Here is an 18,290-nt window from a genome sequence, read left to right as displayed (position 1 = left end):
TTGAGACCCTGTCTCTAAATAAAATACAAAATAGTGCTGGGGATGTGGCTCAGTGGTTGAGTGCCCCTTCAATCCCTTCACCCCTCAAAAAAAGTATAAACAAACAAACTTCAGAGAAGATGCATCATAAGGACAAGGTTCTTGCATTATCCTGTGGTTAAGTTTTAAGTTAATAACAAAAAAAAAATACATTTAAGAAATCTCCATATATTTTGAAATAAAAACGTCCAACATCCAATAGTTACTAAACAAAGAAACCACAGTCACTTCCTTAATAAGACTCCTATGGCACAAGAATTAAAATCAAGAATCAATAAATGGGATGAACTCAAACTAAAAAGTTTCTTTTCAGCAAAAGAAACAATCTATGAGGTGAATAGAGAGCCTACATCTTGGGAGCAAATCTTTACCCCTCACACATCAGATAGAGCACTAATCACTAGGGTACATAAAGAACTCAAAAAACTACATACCAAAAAATAATAATAATAATAATAATAACCCAATCAATAAATGGGCCAAGGACCTGAAGAGACATTTCTCAGAAGATGATGTACAATCAATCAACAAACATATGAAGAAATGTTCATCATCACTAGCAATTTAGAGAAATGCAAATCAAAACCACTCTAAGAGTTCATCTCACTCCAGTCAGAATGGCAGCTATTATGCATATGAACAACAGTAAGTGATGGCAAGGATGTGGGGGAAAAGTACACTCATACACAGCTGGTGGGACTGCAAATTGGTGCAGCCAATATGGAAAGCAGTATGGAGATTCCTTGGAAAATTGGGAATGGAACCACCTGTTGACCCAGCAATCCCTCTCCTCAGTCTATACTTAAAAACAGCATACTACAGGGACACAGCCACATCAATGTTTATAACAGCACAATTCACGATAGCTAAATTGTGGAGCCAACCTAGATGCCCTTCGGTAGATGAATGGATTAAAAAAAACGTGGCATATATACACAATGGAATATTAGTCAGCAATAAATGAGAATAAAATCATGGCATTTGCAGGCAAATGGATGGAGTTAGAGAAGATAATGCTAAGTGAAGTTAGACAATCCCAAAAAACCAAATGCCGAATTTTTTCTTTGTTATAAGGAGGCTGATTCATAGTGGGATAGGGAGCGGGAGCATGGGAGGAATAGACGAACTCTAGATAGGGCAGAGGGGCAGGAGGAGAAGGGAGGGGGCATGGGGTAATTAATGATGGTTGAATGTGATGATAATTATTATCCAAGGTATGAAGACACGAATTATTGTGAATATATTATGTATACAACCAGAGATAGGAAAAATTGAGCTCTAAATATGTAATAAGAGTTGTAATGCATTCTGTTGTTATATATAAATAAAAAATAAAAAGAACAAATTAAAAAAAGACAGGCACAGAAAAAAAAAAGGAAGCCACAGTCATGAGTTTACCATGACTTACCCATCTATTGTCCCTTTGTCCCAGGTCTCCAGCTCCTGCCCCACTTGAGAGGAGACAAAGGAGGCAGGGATCTAACCAGGACAGGACCAAAGCAGTGAGGAGATTCATTCATCCATCCACACTAATATCCACTGAGTGCCCACTCTGTGCCAGGTATTATTCTAGACATTCAGGAATGGAATCAAGAAGAACTGGATTAGGTCCCCATAAACTACACCCCCCAAGTCCATTACTAGCTGTAATTTGGTTAATTTGGAGTCAGAGTCAGTGGTCTGTTCCCCTCAGTGAGGAATCCCTTATACCTAGAGGAAAGGGCCTTGGGCAGTTTGAATCAGAAGGTGGGCCACAGGCTGCCTGGGAATCACCCAGGGAGCACGCTGAACCCAGGCTGCTGGCTGTACTCTTGCAGAGGCTAATCTCATTCAAGATGGAACCCAGGAAACTGTTTTTTTGTTTTTTTGTGTGTGTGAATAGCAGATAAATTGAAGTAAGGCGTGGATTTTAATTCTTTTAATTAACATTTAATAATTATACATATTTATAATGCATAGTATGGTAGTTTGATACATACACATAATACTTAATGATCAAATCAGGATGATTAGCATATCCATTCCCTCAAACATTCATCATTTCTTTGTGTTGAAAATATTCAAAATCCTCAGTACTAGCTATTTTGAAATAGGTAATTAATCATTGTCAACCATAGTTATACAACTGTGTTATAGAACATTAAAAGTTATTTCTGTTATTCAACTGTAGCCCCGAATGGTTAACACAACCATCTCTCTCATCCCCTTCCCACCCTTCTCAGCCTCTAGAAACATCCATTTTACTCTCTACTTTAGGAGATTAGCCCTTTTAGCTTCCACATATGAGCGACACATGTGACGTTTGTCTTTCTGTGCCTGACTTATTTCACTTAACAGAATGTCCTCCAGGCTCATCCATGTTGCCTCAAGTGACAGGATTTCATTTTTTAAAATGACCATTGTTTATATACCACATTTTTTTATCCCTTAATCTGTTGATGGATACTTAAGTTGATCAGGGGTCTGTATTTTTAAACAGGTGACTGTCATGTGTTGCCAGGTTTGGAACTACAGACCCAGATGATTTTTCAGATCCCTTCCAGGTTGAAAATCATTTAATGCAGGATCTTTGACAAATGGCCTTTGGAGATTTGGTTAGATTTCTCTTTACCTGGATAACAGTTAGTTCTATATTTTTATTATCACACTAAGTCCTTCAAATGCCTCCCACTAACAAAGCCCAGCTAGAAGGCAAAGGCCAGGTGGATGCAGCCCACATGGCTCAGCATGTGGTCAGTGTGGAGAGTGCTGGGGGACCAGGAGGGACAAATGGAGATCACCAGCACCCTCCACCCTCCTCACAACGATCTGTGGAAGTTTCTGGGAGCTCTGCTTCAGATGAAGCCATTACACATTCTTCCTTGGGGGAGGTAGTGGATCAAGGCCTTTCGTCCTCAGAAACAACAACTTCCTCTCAACTCCCCTGTGGACCAGCCTCCGGCCCAGGGGCCCAGTGACTTCCTCTACCTTCTCTCCCCGGCTTTTCACTTCTTTACCCAGCAACAGCTACATTACCTCAGGCAACAGCTCTGATTGGCTGCAGATAGCAAGGGTCTCCCGCTAACTAAGACTCCTCTTCTTCTTCGCCTCCATCTGTATTCCCCACAGACCTGGGCTTACTTGGTCAAAACCCCAGAGGGCAATGGCCCCCCGTGCTGGGCTGGTCCTGGGACTGCACACCCTGATGACCCTCCTCTGTCCCCAGAAAGCAGGGGCCATCAAGGGTGAGTGCTGAGGGCCCCAGGGGAGCAGAGGAGATTTAGGGATACAGCATAGAGGATGCACGTTCCTGTCACTCTCTGGTTTGTGGGCCACTTCTTCCACTTAGAAATCCCCAATCCTCCATCCCAAGTTCCTCCTACCTCTATGGCTTTTCTCTCATTCAGATTCCTCCCCATTCCTTCCTCCTTTCTGAGACCCCAAGCTCCACCCCCCTGCTGTCCAGCACCCTGGCTTCTCTACCACTTCCTGACTTGGAGTGTGTCCACTCCAGTCCAGCTGCATTGCAGCATTTAACACTCACTGTGTCTAGACGTGCACTCTCGGTGTGCACGTCCACAGCTGGCTTGTCTTTTTTATTTCCTTGGCCTGGCTTTGTGCTGGGCACACAGTGCTCCTTCAGTGCTCAACAAATAACTGCAGAGTTCTAAAGGAACCTTACCAATTAAGACCCGTCCCCTAATTTCCAGGAAACTATGCACTTAGTTATGGAACAAGATGTGTTCAGCCTTTCTTCTCTGAGATGGCAGAGTTGGGACATGAACCTTGAGCTCCTGTCCAGTGCTCTTTGCAATGCCTAGAGCTGCCTTTATGGATCCCCCTGGTCTCTGTGTCACAGATCTTAATTCTTGCTCCTGCCAGTCAGTGCCCATTTCCCCCCACCCCCATCTACACTACACCTCTGTAGTGAGAGCCCCGTTTATGCTCTTGTCCTTAATCATTTCCACCCCAACTCACCGTCTAACACACTCACACACAGGACCTGACGGCATAACCAGAGCAAATGACTATGGCTGAGACTTTTAACTTGAGAAAATCTAAGCACCATCTTTGGCAGCTTCACCTCTCCCTAGGCTCTTCTGCCAGAATGTACCCATGGTGTGCGGGGCATGAGCATGCTCTCTTTCTTCTGCCCTTCTGCAGCCCTTCCACTCCTCCAGGGCCAGCTCACTGTCAGAACAGAACTCTGTCCCCACATTTGACCCAGGATGGGGCTCAGGCTGAGACTCTACACATCACATATCATGGATGAGGCTGATACCTTTTCTCCTTTCTCCTGGCCCTGCCCTCACCCAATACAGCTGACCACATGGGCTCCTATGGACCAGCCTTCTTCCAGTCTTATGGTGCCTCGGGCCAGTTTACCCACGAATTTGATGGAGACCAACTGTTCTCTGTGGACCTGAAGAATGGGGAGGTTGCATGGCGACTGCCTGAGTTTGGCGATTTCACGCACTTTGACCCACAGAACGGACTGGCCAGCATCGCCATCATCAGAGCCCATCTGGATGTCCTGGTGGAACGCTCCAACCGCACCAGAGCCACCAGCGGTACCTGCCCCCCTTCCCCAATCCAGCCAAGCAGGAGGGGCCCAGAGAAGCTTTTTCCCATTCCCTGGCCTCCCTCCCTCTGGCACAAGTTCTCTCAACCAGTCAGTCCCCTTCTTTCCCTAGAAGCTCTAGGTCTTCTCAGACCTCTCAGTCAGCCCCCTCCCTCTCCCCAGCCTCCTCCCCCTCCCCAGTCTCCTCCCCCTCCCCAGCCTCCTCTCCCCCTGTTCTTCTCCCCTCTGCTCCACTGGTTACCATCCCCTGCAGGTGTCTAAGTAGGAGGAAGTGTCCCTTAATCCTAGTCCTAACAAGGCCCCAATGTAAGGGATGAGCCTCTGAGAGTCAGGGATTCGTTCTTCCTAGTGCCTCCAAGGGTGACGGTCCTCCCCAAGTCTCGAGTGGAGCTGGGTGAGCCCAACATCCTCATCTGCATCGTGGACAACATCTTCCCTCCTGTGATCAATGTCACCTGGCTGCGCAACGGTCAGACCATCACCGAGGGAGCGGCCCAGACCAGCTTCTATGCCCAGCCCGACCACTTGTTCCGCAAGTTCTCTTACCTGACCTTTGTGCCCTCAGCAGAGGACGTCTACGACTGCAAGGTGGAGCACTGGGGCCTGCAGGAGCCGCTCCTCATGCACTGGGGTACGGAGCTCCCCTCCAGCCCCCCTGCTCAGGCCTGTGTTTCCTTCACGACAGAATCCCCCTGCTGTGCCCCCTGACCCTTCCTTTCTCTCCCAGAGCCCCAGGTGCCTGTCCCACCACCAGAGACCACAGAGACCCTGATTTGTGCCATGGGCCTGGCCATTGGCCTGATGGGCTTCCTCATGGGCACCATCCTCATCATCACAGGGACATGCATGTCCAGTGCCCCCAGGTGCAGAAACGTCTGAAGTCTGGGGGGTGGGGGCAGGGCAGTTATGGGATGGAGGTGGAGAGTGAGGTCTCTGTTGGGAGGAAAGGGTGTTAGAGACAAGAGTGGACACGAATAGCAGAAGTGGAGTGAGGGAGTGGAGTTTGGGGGAGGTGGGCACCCAAATAGAGGATCCTAGAATGGTGAGCTTGAACAGCCTTGGTCACGTGGTGTTTGCTACTTTAGGTAACAACCCTTCTGAGACAGACTGTGGGAGACAACGTATGGATTCCTCACAGATTTCTGAGAGCTTTTGTATCCTCAGCGCCACAGCCTACGAAGCACGTCCCCTGAATGGCATCAACCTCTGTCCCTGAGGTCCCCTCCTTTCTGACCTCAGCACTTACACCTGTGGGGCACAGCCAGCTCCCCTTCCTACTCCAACACAAACACATACCTTGCTCTGCCCAAAGCTCTGACTAGCAGCACCAAATTCTTCAGTGGTGTTTGCCCTTATTCTTTTTACCAGATCTTGGCCCGTACTCCCAGGGTGTGAGGGACACTGGGACCTGAAGAGTGAGTCTGAGTGAGGACACATTGGGGATAGTCATTCTGTCTGGTCCAGCTGTGTTTTGCTCCCTTGGGGCCTTCCACAAGGACTTCATGAAATTCGCCTCCTGAATTCAGATTTCCCTGAGAGGGATACAGAGTATCCTGTGCATTGCAAGGCCCTCAAAAATGTCAGTCCTGAAGGGCACTGGGAGAGGAAAGGTTCCTGGGGCTTCTACCTGTCTGGCCGTCCTCTGTAGAAGAGGCCACTGGTGTGCCTATGGTCTACAATGTAATTTCCTTTTTCTACATTCCCTATAGCCTCAGGCATGACAAAGAAGCATGCAAAACTTAGAGAGTCGGGGTTGTGGCTCAGTGGCAGAGCGCTTGCCTAGCACATGTGAGGCACCACATGAAAATAAATGACATACAGGTATTGTGCCCATCTACAACTAAAAAGAAAAAGATTAGATGGCCACCTTCCTCAATGGAGTCAGTCATATTTGGCAGGGGGCAGAACTTATTTAGTAAGAGGGGAGGAGATCCACCTGAGCGCTTCCTAAACATTTGCCCAGGAGATTTCAGTTAACTGTGAACAAAATTAGAAACACAAAGAGATAAATAACCCTACAAGGTAGTTTGTGTCCAGTACCAAATGAGTGTCACAGATTCATGGTTTTCAAACTAGAATGCACTTAAGAATCTTTAAAAAGTACAGGTGTCACCCAGACCTACTGGTTTAGCATCTCAGGTGTGGAGGAGCTTTGACAGGGACCCTAACATTCTACAGATGATTCTCATGCAGCCTTCCTGGACCTAGGCTGTAGGCTGTAGGCTGTACATGGGACACCCTGACAGTCTGGTGTTACTGGGAGTCACTGGAGGGGGATCCTGAGGTCTGAGTTGGGCCAGGAAAGCTGTCTGGAGAACCTAGGTCTGTTGGGGAATCATAGTTGATCAAGATACAAGTCCAAGAGGCAAGATGGGGGTTTGAACTATGAGTATTTGGTCTTAGAAAAGAAAGAAACCAAGCGCTGATGAGGATATGATGGGCTTCTTAAAAGAGAATAAGTTGGGAGAAATCACGGACCAGAAGATCCTGGTGGAAGTGGGGAAAGATGGTTTCAGTCAAGGATTTTGTTTGCCAGTAACAAAAACCCTCTTAAAATGATCACATGCAATTAGAGACACAGGAGTGGTGTACAGAACCCAAGGGTGGGTTTACCAGGACTTATGGGAACAGAACTCAGAACCGAAAAGCCAGCAGAACCTGGAGCAGCCCATCTTACACTCTCACTGAGCCACGTGGTCTGGACTTAAGTCACATTCCTCTCTCTGTGTGGACATTAAGTCACATTCCTCTCTCTGTGGACTGACTGACCCTTCAGCTGACACATTCACACTTTCACTCCTGGGTTTGTCACCTCAGCTCTCACCACCCACACAGACTGTGTCTCCCAGTCACAATTGCAAATTCTTAGAAAAGTAAATGACCAGCCAAACTTGGGGTAGATATACACCCAGTCCAATGGATTTAGATCTGGGGACAAGATCCCACAGTACAAATGTGCCCACTGAGCCCCCACCTCAGAGATGACAGGTCGGCCTCAGAGAAAAATTGGCTGGTTGTCTCCCAGCATTTCCTGATCTCTGCTGGTATTTTGCTTGGGAAGTTCATGCATCTTTGGAGAGTTGTTCTCTCGACTATCCTAAGGCTTAATAAAGTCATTAAAATGTCTTTTGATGAAAGGTGTATGTTTTTTTTCACTATGCACATATTACCCAGAACACTTTGAACAATTCAAAATTTCTAGAAACAGTTCAAAGCTTTTGAGGATACAGTGGTGTACACCTGTAATCCTAGTGACTTGGGAGGCTGAGGCAAGAGGATTGCAAGTTCAAGGCCTGCCTTGGCAATTTAGCAAGGCCCTCAGTTACTAAGCAAGGCCCTGTCTCAAAATAGAAAATAAAAAGGGCTGGAGATATAGCTCAGTGGTAAAGTGCCTCCAGGTTCAATCCCCAGTATCTAAAAAAGGGTTGTATGTTATTTACTGGGGTGCAGTGGCCCACACCTATAGTTACAGCTATTTGGGAATCTGAGGAAGGAGGATTACAAATTCAAGGATAGCAATTTAATGAGACCCCATTTCTAAATAAATAAAGGGTGGGGGTGGGGATATGTAGCTCAGTGGTAGAACTCTCTCCTTGGTTCAATCCCCAGCACACACACACACACACACACACACACACACACACACACTCTCTCTCTCTCTCTCTATATATATATATATATATATTTAGATTAAGTGTCTTATGGTCACATTTTTTCCCCTTCTAGTTTCAAGGTAAATAGTCTTTTATTTAAAAAAAAAGTTCTCATTCATGAGTTGACTCCCTTCAGTCTCTGAGAATAGATGTTTAACACTTACCTTCTCTTCTCTTCCATATAGTCAATCTCCCCCTCTTCACAGGGGTTTCCTCCTACAGATATTAAATATATCATCTGTTCCATCTAATGAGAGGTTGACTCTCCTCTCTGTCCCATAACCCAGCGCCACCCAGGGTCCTCTGAGTCACTCTGTCTGAGTGAGTGTTCTGCCTGGGCTGCCCCCAGATCTCCTCTTCCAAACGTCTTCAATTTTAATTTTTAACAGTTATATTCTGTGCATAGTTTAAGAGTCAAAGAGTTCTACAGACTTGCTACAAAAATCAGCCTTCCGTCCCCTCTCCTCCCTCCTCATCCTCAGAGGCAACAGCTTTCCGCTGTTTGAACAGATTCTGTTGGTGCCGTGGTTGAGGGTGGTTTTTCAGCCGAAGTTCATGTTGTTGGGATTTCAGTCTTGAATGTGGTGATGTTGAGGCAGGGGGACCTTTAAGAGGTGGGGCCTAGTGGGAGGTCCTTAGGCTACTGGGGACTCTCCTCAGAAGGATTAAAGCAGTCCTCCTGGGACCCCTAGTTAGTTCTGTGAGAAGAAGTTGTTACTAAAGAGGGAGCCCGACTCCCAAATGGCTCTCTGGCTTCCTGTCTGGCCATGTGACCTCTCCTGCTCCCAGGCACCCCTGCCATTGTGGTGGCCTTCAGTCCTTCATCAAGTGCCCCAGTGGTGCTAGTGCCATGCCCTAGAACCTCCAGAACTACGAGCTAAAAAAAAACCTTTAAAGTAGCTAGCCTCAGGCATTTCATTATAGTAATGAGAAATGGATTGATGCAGTTGGTATTGAGTCCCATCTCTAAATAAAATGCTTAGTTGCTAAATCTTGAATTTTCAGCATTAGGTTTTATTTCTTTTCTTTTTAGTATGGAAGGGGAGCATATGGGTTTTTTTATTATAATTACTTTAGTTGTAGATGAGCACAATACCTTTATTTTATTTATTTATGTGGTGCTGAGACTTGAACCCAGTGCCCCACGCATGCGAGGCCACAACCCCAGCCCAACTTTTTTTTTAATCTTCAAAGACCACCCATGCCCCCTTCTCATATCCCCTCCCTTTAATAGGGTTATATTGTAATTTTGGCTAGGTCAGTGTTCACTATTTATATTATCATGACCATGTAAGGCAAATTGCAGGGTAAACTATGCCAGCTCTTCTTTCTTTAGGTGGCTTTTTGTTTTCCCTGGAGCTCATACTTGTCCGATTTTTCTCTTTGCTTAGTGCTAGCTGTACCTATCATTAACGAATGACAAATTTCCTCACAACACAGACACTTTAGGCATCCCGTCAATTTTATGATCAGATACAATGTTCAGAACCTTCTTTCTGATCCAGTCTCAACTAATTGCCTGTGGGAGGTGGTCTCACTGAATGACTGGCATTCTCCTTCCCTTGATAGGAAGAAGCTCTGTCGGTCACTTTCGTAGTGACCTGGACATTGATTGCCCGATCCACGAAGTAGCAGAATGTGTCTTCATGCACAGGCGTGCCTTCCTGCAGCCCCATGGGTTGAGTGCGCTCACCTGTTCCTTTGTGATATTACCCCTTTGCCCTGTTTGGGATAGAATGTTCCATGGAAACGCCCTTTGTGTGTCCCCTTCTCTTGCTCTGCCTTTGGGTGTGGGCTTCCTAGATGTCAGTCATCCTGCTGACAGCAGACATCAGAAGCTAGACTCAGCTCATGTGAATGGCTTCTCCTCAATAAAAGGGTTCAGCACATGCTCGTTCGCTTTCTTTCTGAGGACCCTTAAGGTCAGAGGAGCCGTCACAGGACCCCCAAAGAAAAAGGTTTCTCTGTCTCTTGTGTGGTTATTTCGTGTAACCCAGTTCCCCTGGAGTGACCCTGAGTGTTTTTGTCTCCAGGAACGCGACAATTGCCAGGCAGAGTGGCACATGCCCGTAATCCCACTGACTCTGGAGGTTAAGGCAGGAGGATGGCAAGTTTGAGGCCAGCTTCAGAAACTCAGCAAGGCCTCAAGCAACTTAATTAAATCATGTCTAAAGAACAAACAAACAAACGATGGCTGGGGATGTGGCTCAGTGGTTCAATCCTCGGTATCCAACACCCCCTCACCCCGCCCCAAAAGAGAACAACAACCTCAACTAGTGGTCATTAGTTGCCATTGTCCTGGTTTGTCCTTCACCATTCCTGACAGTGTCTACCTACCCTCTGTGCTGGCTTTTCTGTTTCTTGTACTTAGTAATTGCCTTTGGTGGTTTTTATTTTAGTGTGACCCATCCTTTTTTAGCTTCCTGAGAAAAAGTGTACATGAGGCAAGCTTCATGCTTTGCATGTCAGAAATTGTATTTATTTTACTTTCACACTTGAACCAATAGCTCATATGTATAAAATTCAAGGTTGGAACCATTTCCATCAGAACTTCCAAGGCATTCCTGCACGGTGTCTTAGTTTCCAGCATTGGTGTTGACAAGCCAAAGGATATTCAGAGTCCTGAAACTCTTTATGTATCTGTTGTTTTGCTTGCCTCTCTGAAAGCTCCCAGGATATTTTATTTTATTTTCTTCTTCTTCTTCTTCCTGTTTTTTAATTAGTTAATTATTTTTTAAGCTGAAGACTCTAGAAATTTATTCTCTTACAGTTCCAGAGGCTGGAAGTCCAAAACCAAGGTGCCGGCAGGGCCTCTGCAGGCTCTAGGGGAGGGTCCTTCCTTGCCTCTTCCTAGCTTCTGGTACTTCGGCTGTCCTTGGTGCTCCTTGTCATGTCACTGTATCACTCCAGTCCCTCATTCCATGGGCTTCTTCTCTGTTTCTGTATCTTCCCCCCTCTGGTCCCATATATTAACAGTATTCAGGTTGAGAAGCCCTTTGGGTCTGGAAGTGTCTTAAGCACCAGGGCACCTAAGCTGAAGGTGTTTTCTTTTTTTTTTAAATATTTCTTTATTTTTTAGGTGTAGATGGACATGACACAATGCTTTTATTTTTATGTGGTGCTGAGAATCGAACCTGGGTCCCGCCCGTGCGAGGCGAGTGCTCTACCGCTGAGCCACAACCCCAGCCCCTGTTTCCTTCTTTCTGCATTGAGAATCTGGTTTCAGAGGTTCGGTCCATGGTCAGCCAACTCCGTGGTTCTGGGCCTAAGGTGAGGTAGACCATCGTGGTGGAAGGTGTGGTGGAGAAAAGATGATTGATTCATGGCAGCCAGGAAGCAGAGAGCCCTCCTGTTTTAAATTCCTACAGGTGCCCCATTACCTATAGTGTGAAGATCTTCCTGAAACTGTTCTCAGTGTGCCATTTTAATCTGATTTCTAATAGCTCCCCTGAAAACAGTCAATGATTAAGTCACACAACACTTTCCATTGATATCGGTTCCTTCCTGCCTTTGCACAGACTATTTTCTGTGCCAGACCTGCCTTACCAACCAATCAAGATTGTACGTATCCTTCCCCAGACCCAACTAAACATCACTTTTTGTGAAGCTTTCCCAATCCCAACCCCAATATTTGGCCCATTTTCTTACTGTGGTATTTGGCACATTCTGCTATGTGTCAGAACTAATTTGTGTGTGTCTGCCTTTAACACTAACTGCTCCTCAAGGACATGGGAGGTCTGTGTCTTATATTTCCAACACCTGACATAGTCTATTTAATTCAGTTTTATTTGCATCCAGTCCAGCCTGCTCCCACTGCCTTGCAGCTGGTTTTAATAACATTGGCTACCACTTACTGCACACACACAATGCGCCAGGCCTTGCGGTAAATGATTTTCATGTGTAGTGGGTTTGAAGTAAATTTCTTTTACATAATTTCAAATCTGGCTCAAAACCTGCTCCCCACTTCTGCCATAAGTCTGGTTTTAAATTTGACCTCAGTTATTTGGGGGGCTTCTCTTTCTCATGGTTCTTCAAAGGGTCTGTGTCCTGACACATTGCTGAGGCCTTGGAGGAGCTCCCTGTCTTCCTGCCTCTGTCTAGAGTGGTTCCTCGAGGCAGAGAGAGGTCCACGCTTGTGCTTTGACCTTAATATGCATGGTTTTTTTCTGAGTGGCTGCTTCTGTACCAGGGGAATCTTTGGTGAGGGGTGATTCTCAGTGCCTGCAAAGATGTACCACACAGACTCCTTCCCTCTCCCTCAGAGGCTTACCTATCTGCCTCGGTGGCTGCAAGGGAGCAGGGCTCTTTTAGGACCCAGGGCTCTTTAGGACTTTTAGATCCCTTAGTTTAGAGGGACCTCCTCTCTCTTTCTAGCCTTGCTGTCTTCCAAGCTATTCCTCCCCTGTCTTCTGATATAATGTCTGGGACACCTGACAGATATCAAGCATGTGTCAAGTTTGGGAAAATTCAAAGCCAGAAGAGGGAGCATCCTAGAGGTGACATCTGCTATTATCTTGTATCCCAAACCTAAATACAAGATAAAAGAAAAGCATTGTTCTGACACGTGCATTATTTCTTTTCTTCCTTATAATTAATTTGCAAGTACAGTTATCCCCACTTTATGGAGGAGGAAACTGGGATTCAAATGACTTAACTTGCCCAAGGTCAGACAGCTGGAGCATGGCTGGGAAAGTCTGTCTGAGCCCCTATTCTTTCCCTTGCACCATCACTGCTCAGAAGCAAATGGATACCAGCTTGTGACCATGGGGCAGACATTAACATTGCTAGGAAATGTATATGAGATTTTGTTCTCTTTCAGAAACTAACTTCTTTTGATGCTTCTGCAGGAGTAGACAAACGGGAATGGGGCAAGTTTGAAAAATGAAAAGGTTCTGATATCACTGAAAAAAATCTCACTTCCCTCACCCGTATCATTTGTGTCATTTCCCTTGTTCAGAATAAAATCTATATCCCATACTGCCAAGCACAGTGGAGCACGCCTGTAATCCCAGCAATTTGGGAGACTGAGGCAGGAGGATCACAAGTTCAAGGCCAGCTTCAGCAATTTAGGAAGACTCTATCTCAAAATAAAAAATAAATAAATAAAAAGAACCAGGATGTAACTTAGTGGTAAAATGCACCTGGGTTCAACCCCTAGTACCAAAAATAAAAAATAAATCCCATACTAGCAAGACTCTATATGAGCTGGCTCTGCACTTTTCTTGAGCTTTATGTGCATTATTTTCCCCCTGAATTCCTCCTGCCCAAGGCCTTAACACGAATGCCTCCAACTGGTCTTCCATTCACACTCCTAGGGCACCAACTCCAAGAGGCTTCCCTGACCAACTTTGCTAAATAAACCACCAGCTTCTGGTTCCTCTCTCTCATGTTACTCTCTCCTTGTAGACAGATACTTTTTCTTGCATAGGGTCCCTCTTCTCAGGCTTCCCTCTCTCTTTCATACATATAGAGGAACAGATTCTCTTCCTCTCATCATGATTTAGAAAATTGCTACCAAAGGTTTGTGATTTGGCTCCATCTTGTGGTTTGAGTCTATTGCACGTGGAGGCTCCGATTGGAGTAAGCCTAGCCTCTCAAGGAGAGGGCTCCTTGACGTTTTTTTGTGTCCCTGAACCCAAAACTTCCTGCTGCCTCTTCCCTAGTCTTTCTCCACCACTCCTGGTACCTGATTGGTCTCCCGAATGCCCTTATTCCTTATCTCTTGACCTTCAACATATGTATCTGCTCCAGGTACAAGTTCACGTCTGGAACAGGGAAGTTCTGCAGTGTTTAAGGAACTGACTGACTAAAGAATAACTCAGTCACTCTAATCTTAAATGCTTTGATGACATGTCCAAATAAAGAAAAATAAATTGAAAACAATTCTGCTATCATTAACATATTGCTTTTATTATTCCTATTATCTTTCATTTATTGAGCATATCTACTGCACCAAGCAGTCATGCCACAACCTTACATTTCTCAAATCAAGCAGTTGGCACACTCGATAAGAACCACACCTGACCAAGTGTGGTGGAGCACACCTGTAACTACAGCTACTCGGGAGGTTGAGGCAAGAGGTTTGCAAGTTCAAGGCCAGCCTGGGCAATTTAGAAAGACTCGGTATCAAAATAAAACGAGAAAGAGCTAGGGATGTAGCTCAGTGGTAAAGCACCCTTGGGTTCAATCCCCAGTACAAGGAGAAGAGGGGAGCACACCTGTTGTTTCCTAGATTGTTCCATGAAAACCAAGTGTTCAGAAGAGTGTTAGCATTTAATTAAAAACAAATCAATACAAGTAACATTTTCCTTTTAAAATGTGCTTTAATATGTGTAAGGACATGCTAAACGTATGTATCTTTATTGTATTGTAATCTGCTTTCTGAAAATGATACATTATTTATAGTAGCAAAAGAATGGAAATATGTCCACCCAATGGAGTGAGGCAAAGTTATTAAAAAAGAATGAAGAGGATCTCTTCAAACTGATTTGGAGAAGTCTCTAGGATATAATGGAAAATACACAATGCAAAAAAAAAAAGACTACTATGTGCTCCTTTGGGGTAAGACAGAGAATATATATTTACACAAAGCTACACTAGAAAAATAAATCAAAAATTCATAAAAATGGGGGAAGAGGGAATAGAGGTGGAAGAATGGGTTTGATTTAACAGGGATAAAAGTGAATATTTTACTTTTGAGACATAAATGTTTTGTGAATTTTATACAAATTAAGCTAAAATCCCTAAAAGTTGAAACAAATGGAAACTACTGAAAAAAAAGAATTATTTCAACTAATTAGAAGACAATACTGTGTGTTCTTAGTGGAAAATATCTTAAGGACAAAAAGAACTACCAAAACCCTGAACCTCATTTAGTAGTTTTATTGTTAAGTTATATTGTATGATTATTTGAAACCATATTGTGTATATTATAGGATAAAGCAAATCAATAATTACATTATTCTGAATGGGAACTAAGACTTTTAGTGTAAAAAGGAATTAAAAAATTTTTTCTTAAAAAATATATATTTATTTTTTAACATTAATGGACCTTTATTCATTCAGTTACATGCGGTGCTAAGAATTAAATACAGTGCCTGACACGTGTGCTGTACCACTGAGCCACAATCCCAGCCTCAAGTGTGCAAAAAGGAATTTAAAGCAGCTGAATGAAAACACTAATATTAAATTTGAATCAGAAATGTCCATTTTAACTAATTATTTCTAATTACATGTCTCCTAGCTCTAGAAAACAAAAGAACCTAATGATACCTCACCTCAGTACCAATGAACATCTTCATGCACAGATTGTGGTTTCTAAATACCATTTCTCACTGACTAGAAATACAGTTTCTTGGAGACTGTAGGTCTGCAACAAGGAAAATATAAAGCAGGTTCAGGAAATAAAGCTGTGTTCAAATATTAGTAGAATCCTGTGGAGGGGGGATTACTAGAATAGATGTAAATACATTGCTTATTTAAAAATTCATGAGTCCCTATTAATAACTGAATGAGAATAAAACAAACAGATAATAATAACCCTTTTTCTGTCATCACTAGATATGGTATTCTAATTCCTAACACAGAAAATTGGTTACATAAGGGAAACAAGCATCTATCCTGCCATTTCAGAAAAAAACTATAGTTCCATTGATTGAAAAAAACTCTTTCTTTTCAAATGAGTGTCAGCTAATAAATGTAGAAGAAGCAATAGAATTAGAAAACCAGCACTTTGAAAGCCTAATCTGATTGTTGATTCAGGGAAGTTATCATAGGTGATAAAACCATTATAAGAGAGGATGGGGAACTGGAGAGTCACATCATGCCAATTATCACACCCACAGATTGCTGTTGACAAAAAGGAGAGATTACTGTACAGAGGAGAGATCTGCCTGTCACCCCCTCAACTCAGCAATCAAACAGCCTCACCAATTATGGGACAATAAAATGTTTCCTGATGAAATGTGAGGTATACCACATCACCTATGAAGAATTATTACTGAGGGTGGGGATATAGCTCAGTTGATAGAGTGCTTACCTCACATGCAAAAGGCCCTGGGTTCAATCCTCAGCACCACCACAAAAAAAAAAAAAAAAAAAAAATATTACCCAAACCTTTAATCTGAATATAATCAAGTCTTTAGTCCAAAGTTCTAGTCTACAGAGAACTCACTGGATAGAGGAATAAGTCACATGAAGCCATAAAGTAACAATTACACAAATTCAAAATGCGAGATATTCTACAAGATAACTGGTCTGGTTTGTTAGTTTATTTACTTAGGTACCAGGGATTGAACCCAGGGGTGCTGAGCCACTGAGCCACATCCCCAGGCTTTTTATGGCCTCACTAAGTTGCTGAGGCTGACTTTGAAAACTTCCATCTTCCTGCTCAGCCTCCAGAGCTGCTGGGATTACAGGAGTGACCAGTGGCCTGGTTTTTTAAAAAGACAATGTAAAAAAATGGTTGGGCGGAGCTAAGGTTGGGATTGATTATAAGAGACAATATAATCAAATTTAATGAATGATTGTTGGCAATATCTGAGAGAAGGCAGTTATAAAAACATTTCCAAGACAAACGGAGGAATTTGAACATAAACTGGGTAATCGGTGATATTAGGGAGTTGTTTCAAGTTTTGGCCAATATGATTATGGTACAGTGTTATGCAGCAAGATTTCTTGAACTGTTGAATCTAGGTGATGGGTATTCACATATTCTGTGTATTTTCCCAGGTTTTCTAAATGTTTGACAGCTTGTAAGTACAAAAGATGTCTGTATATGTTTACAGTGCTACCTCATACTTGGAAATTACATGAGATCACTGGATTCTTGAATCCATAAGTTGATGTGTGTTACCTAGTAAATAATTACTGCTCTGCAAGAGATATTTTATAAACAATGATTTTGTTCCTTTGTTTTAATTAAAATAAAATAAACATGATGTAATGACTTCAATTATTTTGCTCCATTACCAGGTTATTAAAAACACACATAAAATTTGACCATTTTTTTCTAGCAACTTTTTCAAGTGTGAAGCCAAAGTATAGACTCATTCTATCTTGAGAGAGATTCTACAATTGCTTCATTCATATCTTATCCTTTGGGCTAAGGATGTAGCTCAGCAGTAGAGGACTTGCCTAGCAGGTATAAGGCCCAGCGTTCAATCCTCAGCACTGTGCAAAAATAAAATAAAATAAAATAAAATCATCATTTGAGAAATAATGTTCTACAGTTTTAAATTACTGTGATACTGCCTACAAGCATTCCAGAAACACCAAGAATAAGTTCAATTGTAAAAATGTTAAGATGTTTTATAAGTTTTTCTTTGCTGTGTTTGATTTTTATTGCCAATCCCCATCAGAAAACAAAGATTAATTTTAAAAAATAGTAAAAAAAAAAGAGAAGGCACAAAGTTTATGAAATATTACAAAATCTTTATAATTTTAGTGCCTGGTGTGTAATTTGTGTTTCTCCTTCTTATATTGTCAATACAAGTCCAGATGCTCATCTCCCCCATCCCCAGGATTCCTCCACCATCCTCCTCCCACAGTCTGGTCCCCATGGTCCTGGTTTCCAAGCCAAGCAGGAGGTATGTTTAGGAAAGATGGTAGGAAGGAGTAGCTGCCATTCAGGTATTATTTAGCCCAAAGTGAATAATCTTCACCTATCCCAGTTCCTCTTCATACAGCCAAAGTCATTATTGAGGTTTCCCTCACCTGGATTGTGGAATGAGGTCATTCAATTTCTTCTTCATGTCTTCACAGTTTCTAATGATTCTTTAGCTAAGTTCAATTAACTGGACTTGAAAAAAAAATTTTTTCACAGCATGGAACTATCTTGGGCAGAAACTATATTAAAAAGATAGATGAATGGATGTGTGTGTGTGTATGTGTGTGTGTGTATGTGTGTGTGTGTGTGTGTCTGTCTGTCTGTCTAGCCTTATTCTTCAATTCACATTGGTGGAGTTAACAATATCCAGATTTTCTTCTATGTTTCACTTCTGAATTTCTTTTATACTTATATCCAGGATACAACCAGA

General features: G+C 43.2%; 1 protein-coding gene across 1 annotated transcript; it reads left to right on the top strand.

The window, feature by feature from the left end:
• Positions 1–3,138: 3,138 nt before the first annotated feature.
• Positions 3,139–7,611, top strand: LOC308648806 (HLA class II histocompatibility antigen, DO alpha chain). Its single transcript, XM_081293837.1, has 5 exons — positions 3,139–3,263; positions 4,341–4,589; positions 4,950–5,231; positions 5,328–5,463; positions 5,686–7,611. Exons 1-5 carry the CDS (start codon positions 3,182–3,184, stop codon positions 5,687–5,689), a joined length of 753 nt encoding a protein of 250 aa, XP_081149963.1. The 5' UTR covers positions 3,139–3,181; the 3' UTR covers positions 5,690–7,611.
• The last annotated feature ends 10,679 nt before the right edge of the window (positions 7,612–18,290 follow it).

The sequence above is a fragment of the Spermophilus citellus genome (genome assembly GCF_964194105.1).
Source record: "Spermophilus citellus genome assembly, chromosome: 5".
NCBI lineage: Eukaryota > Metazoa > Chordata > Mammalia > Rodentia > Sciuridae > Spermophilus > Spermophilus citellus.
This window is presented reverse-complemented; position numbering and strand designations above follow the sequence as displayed.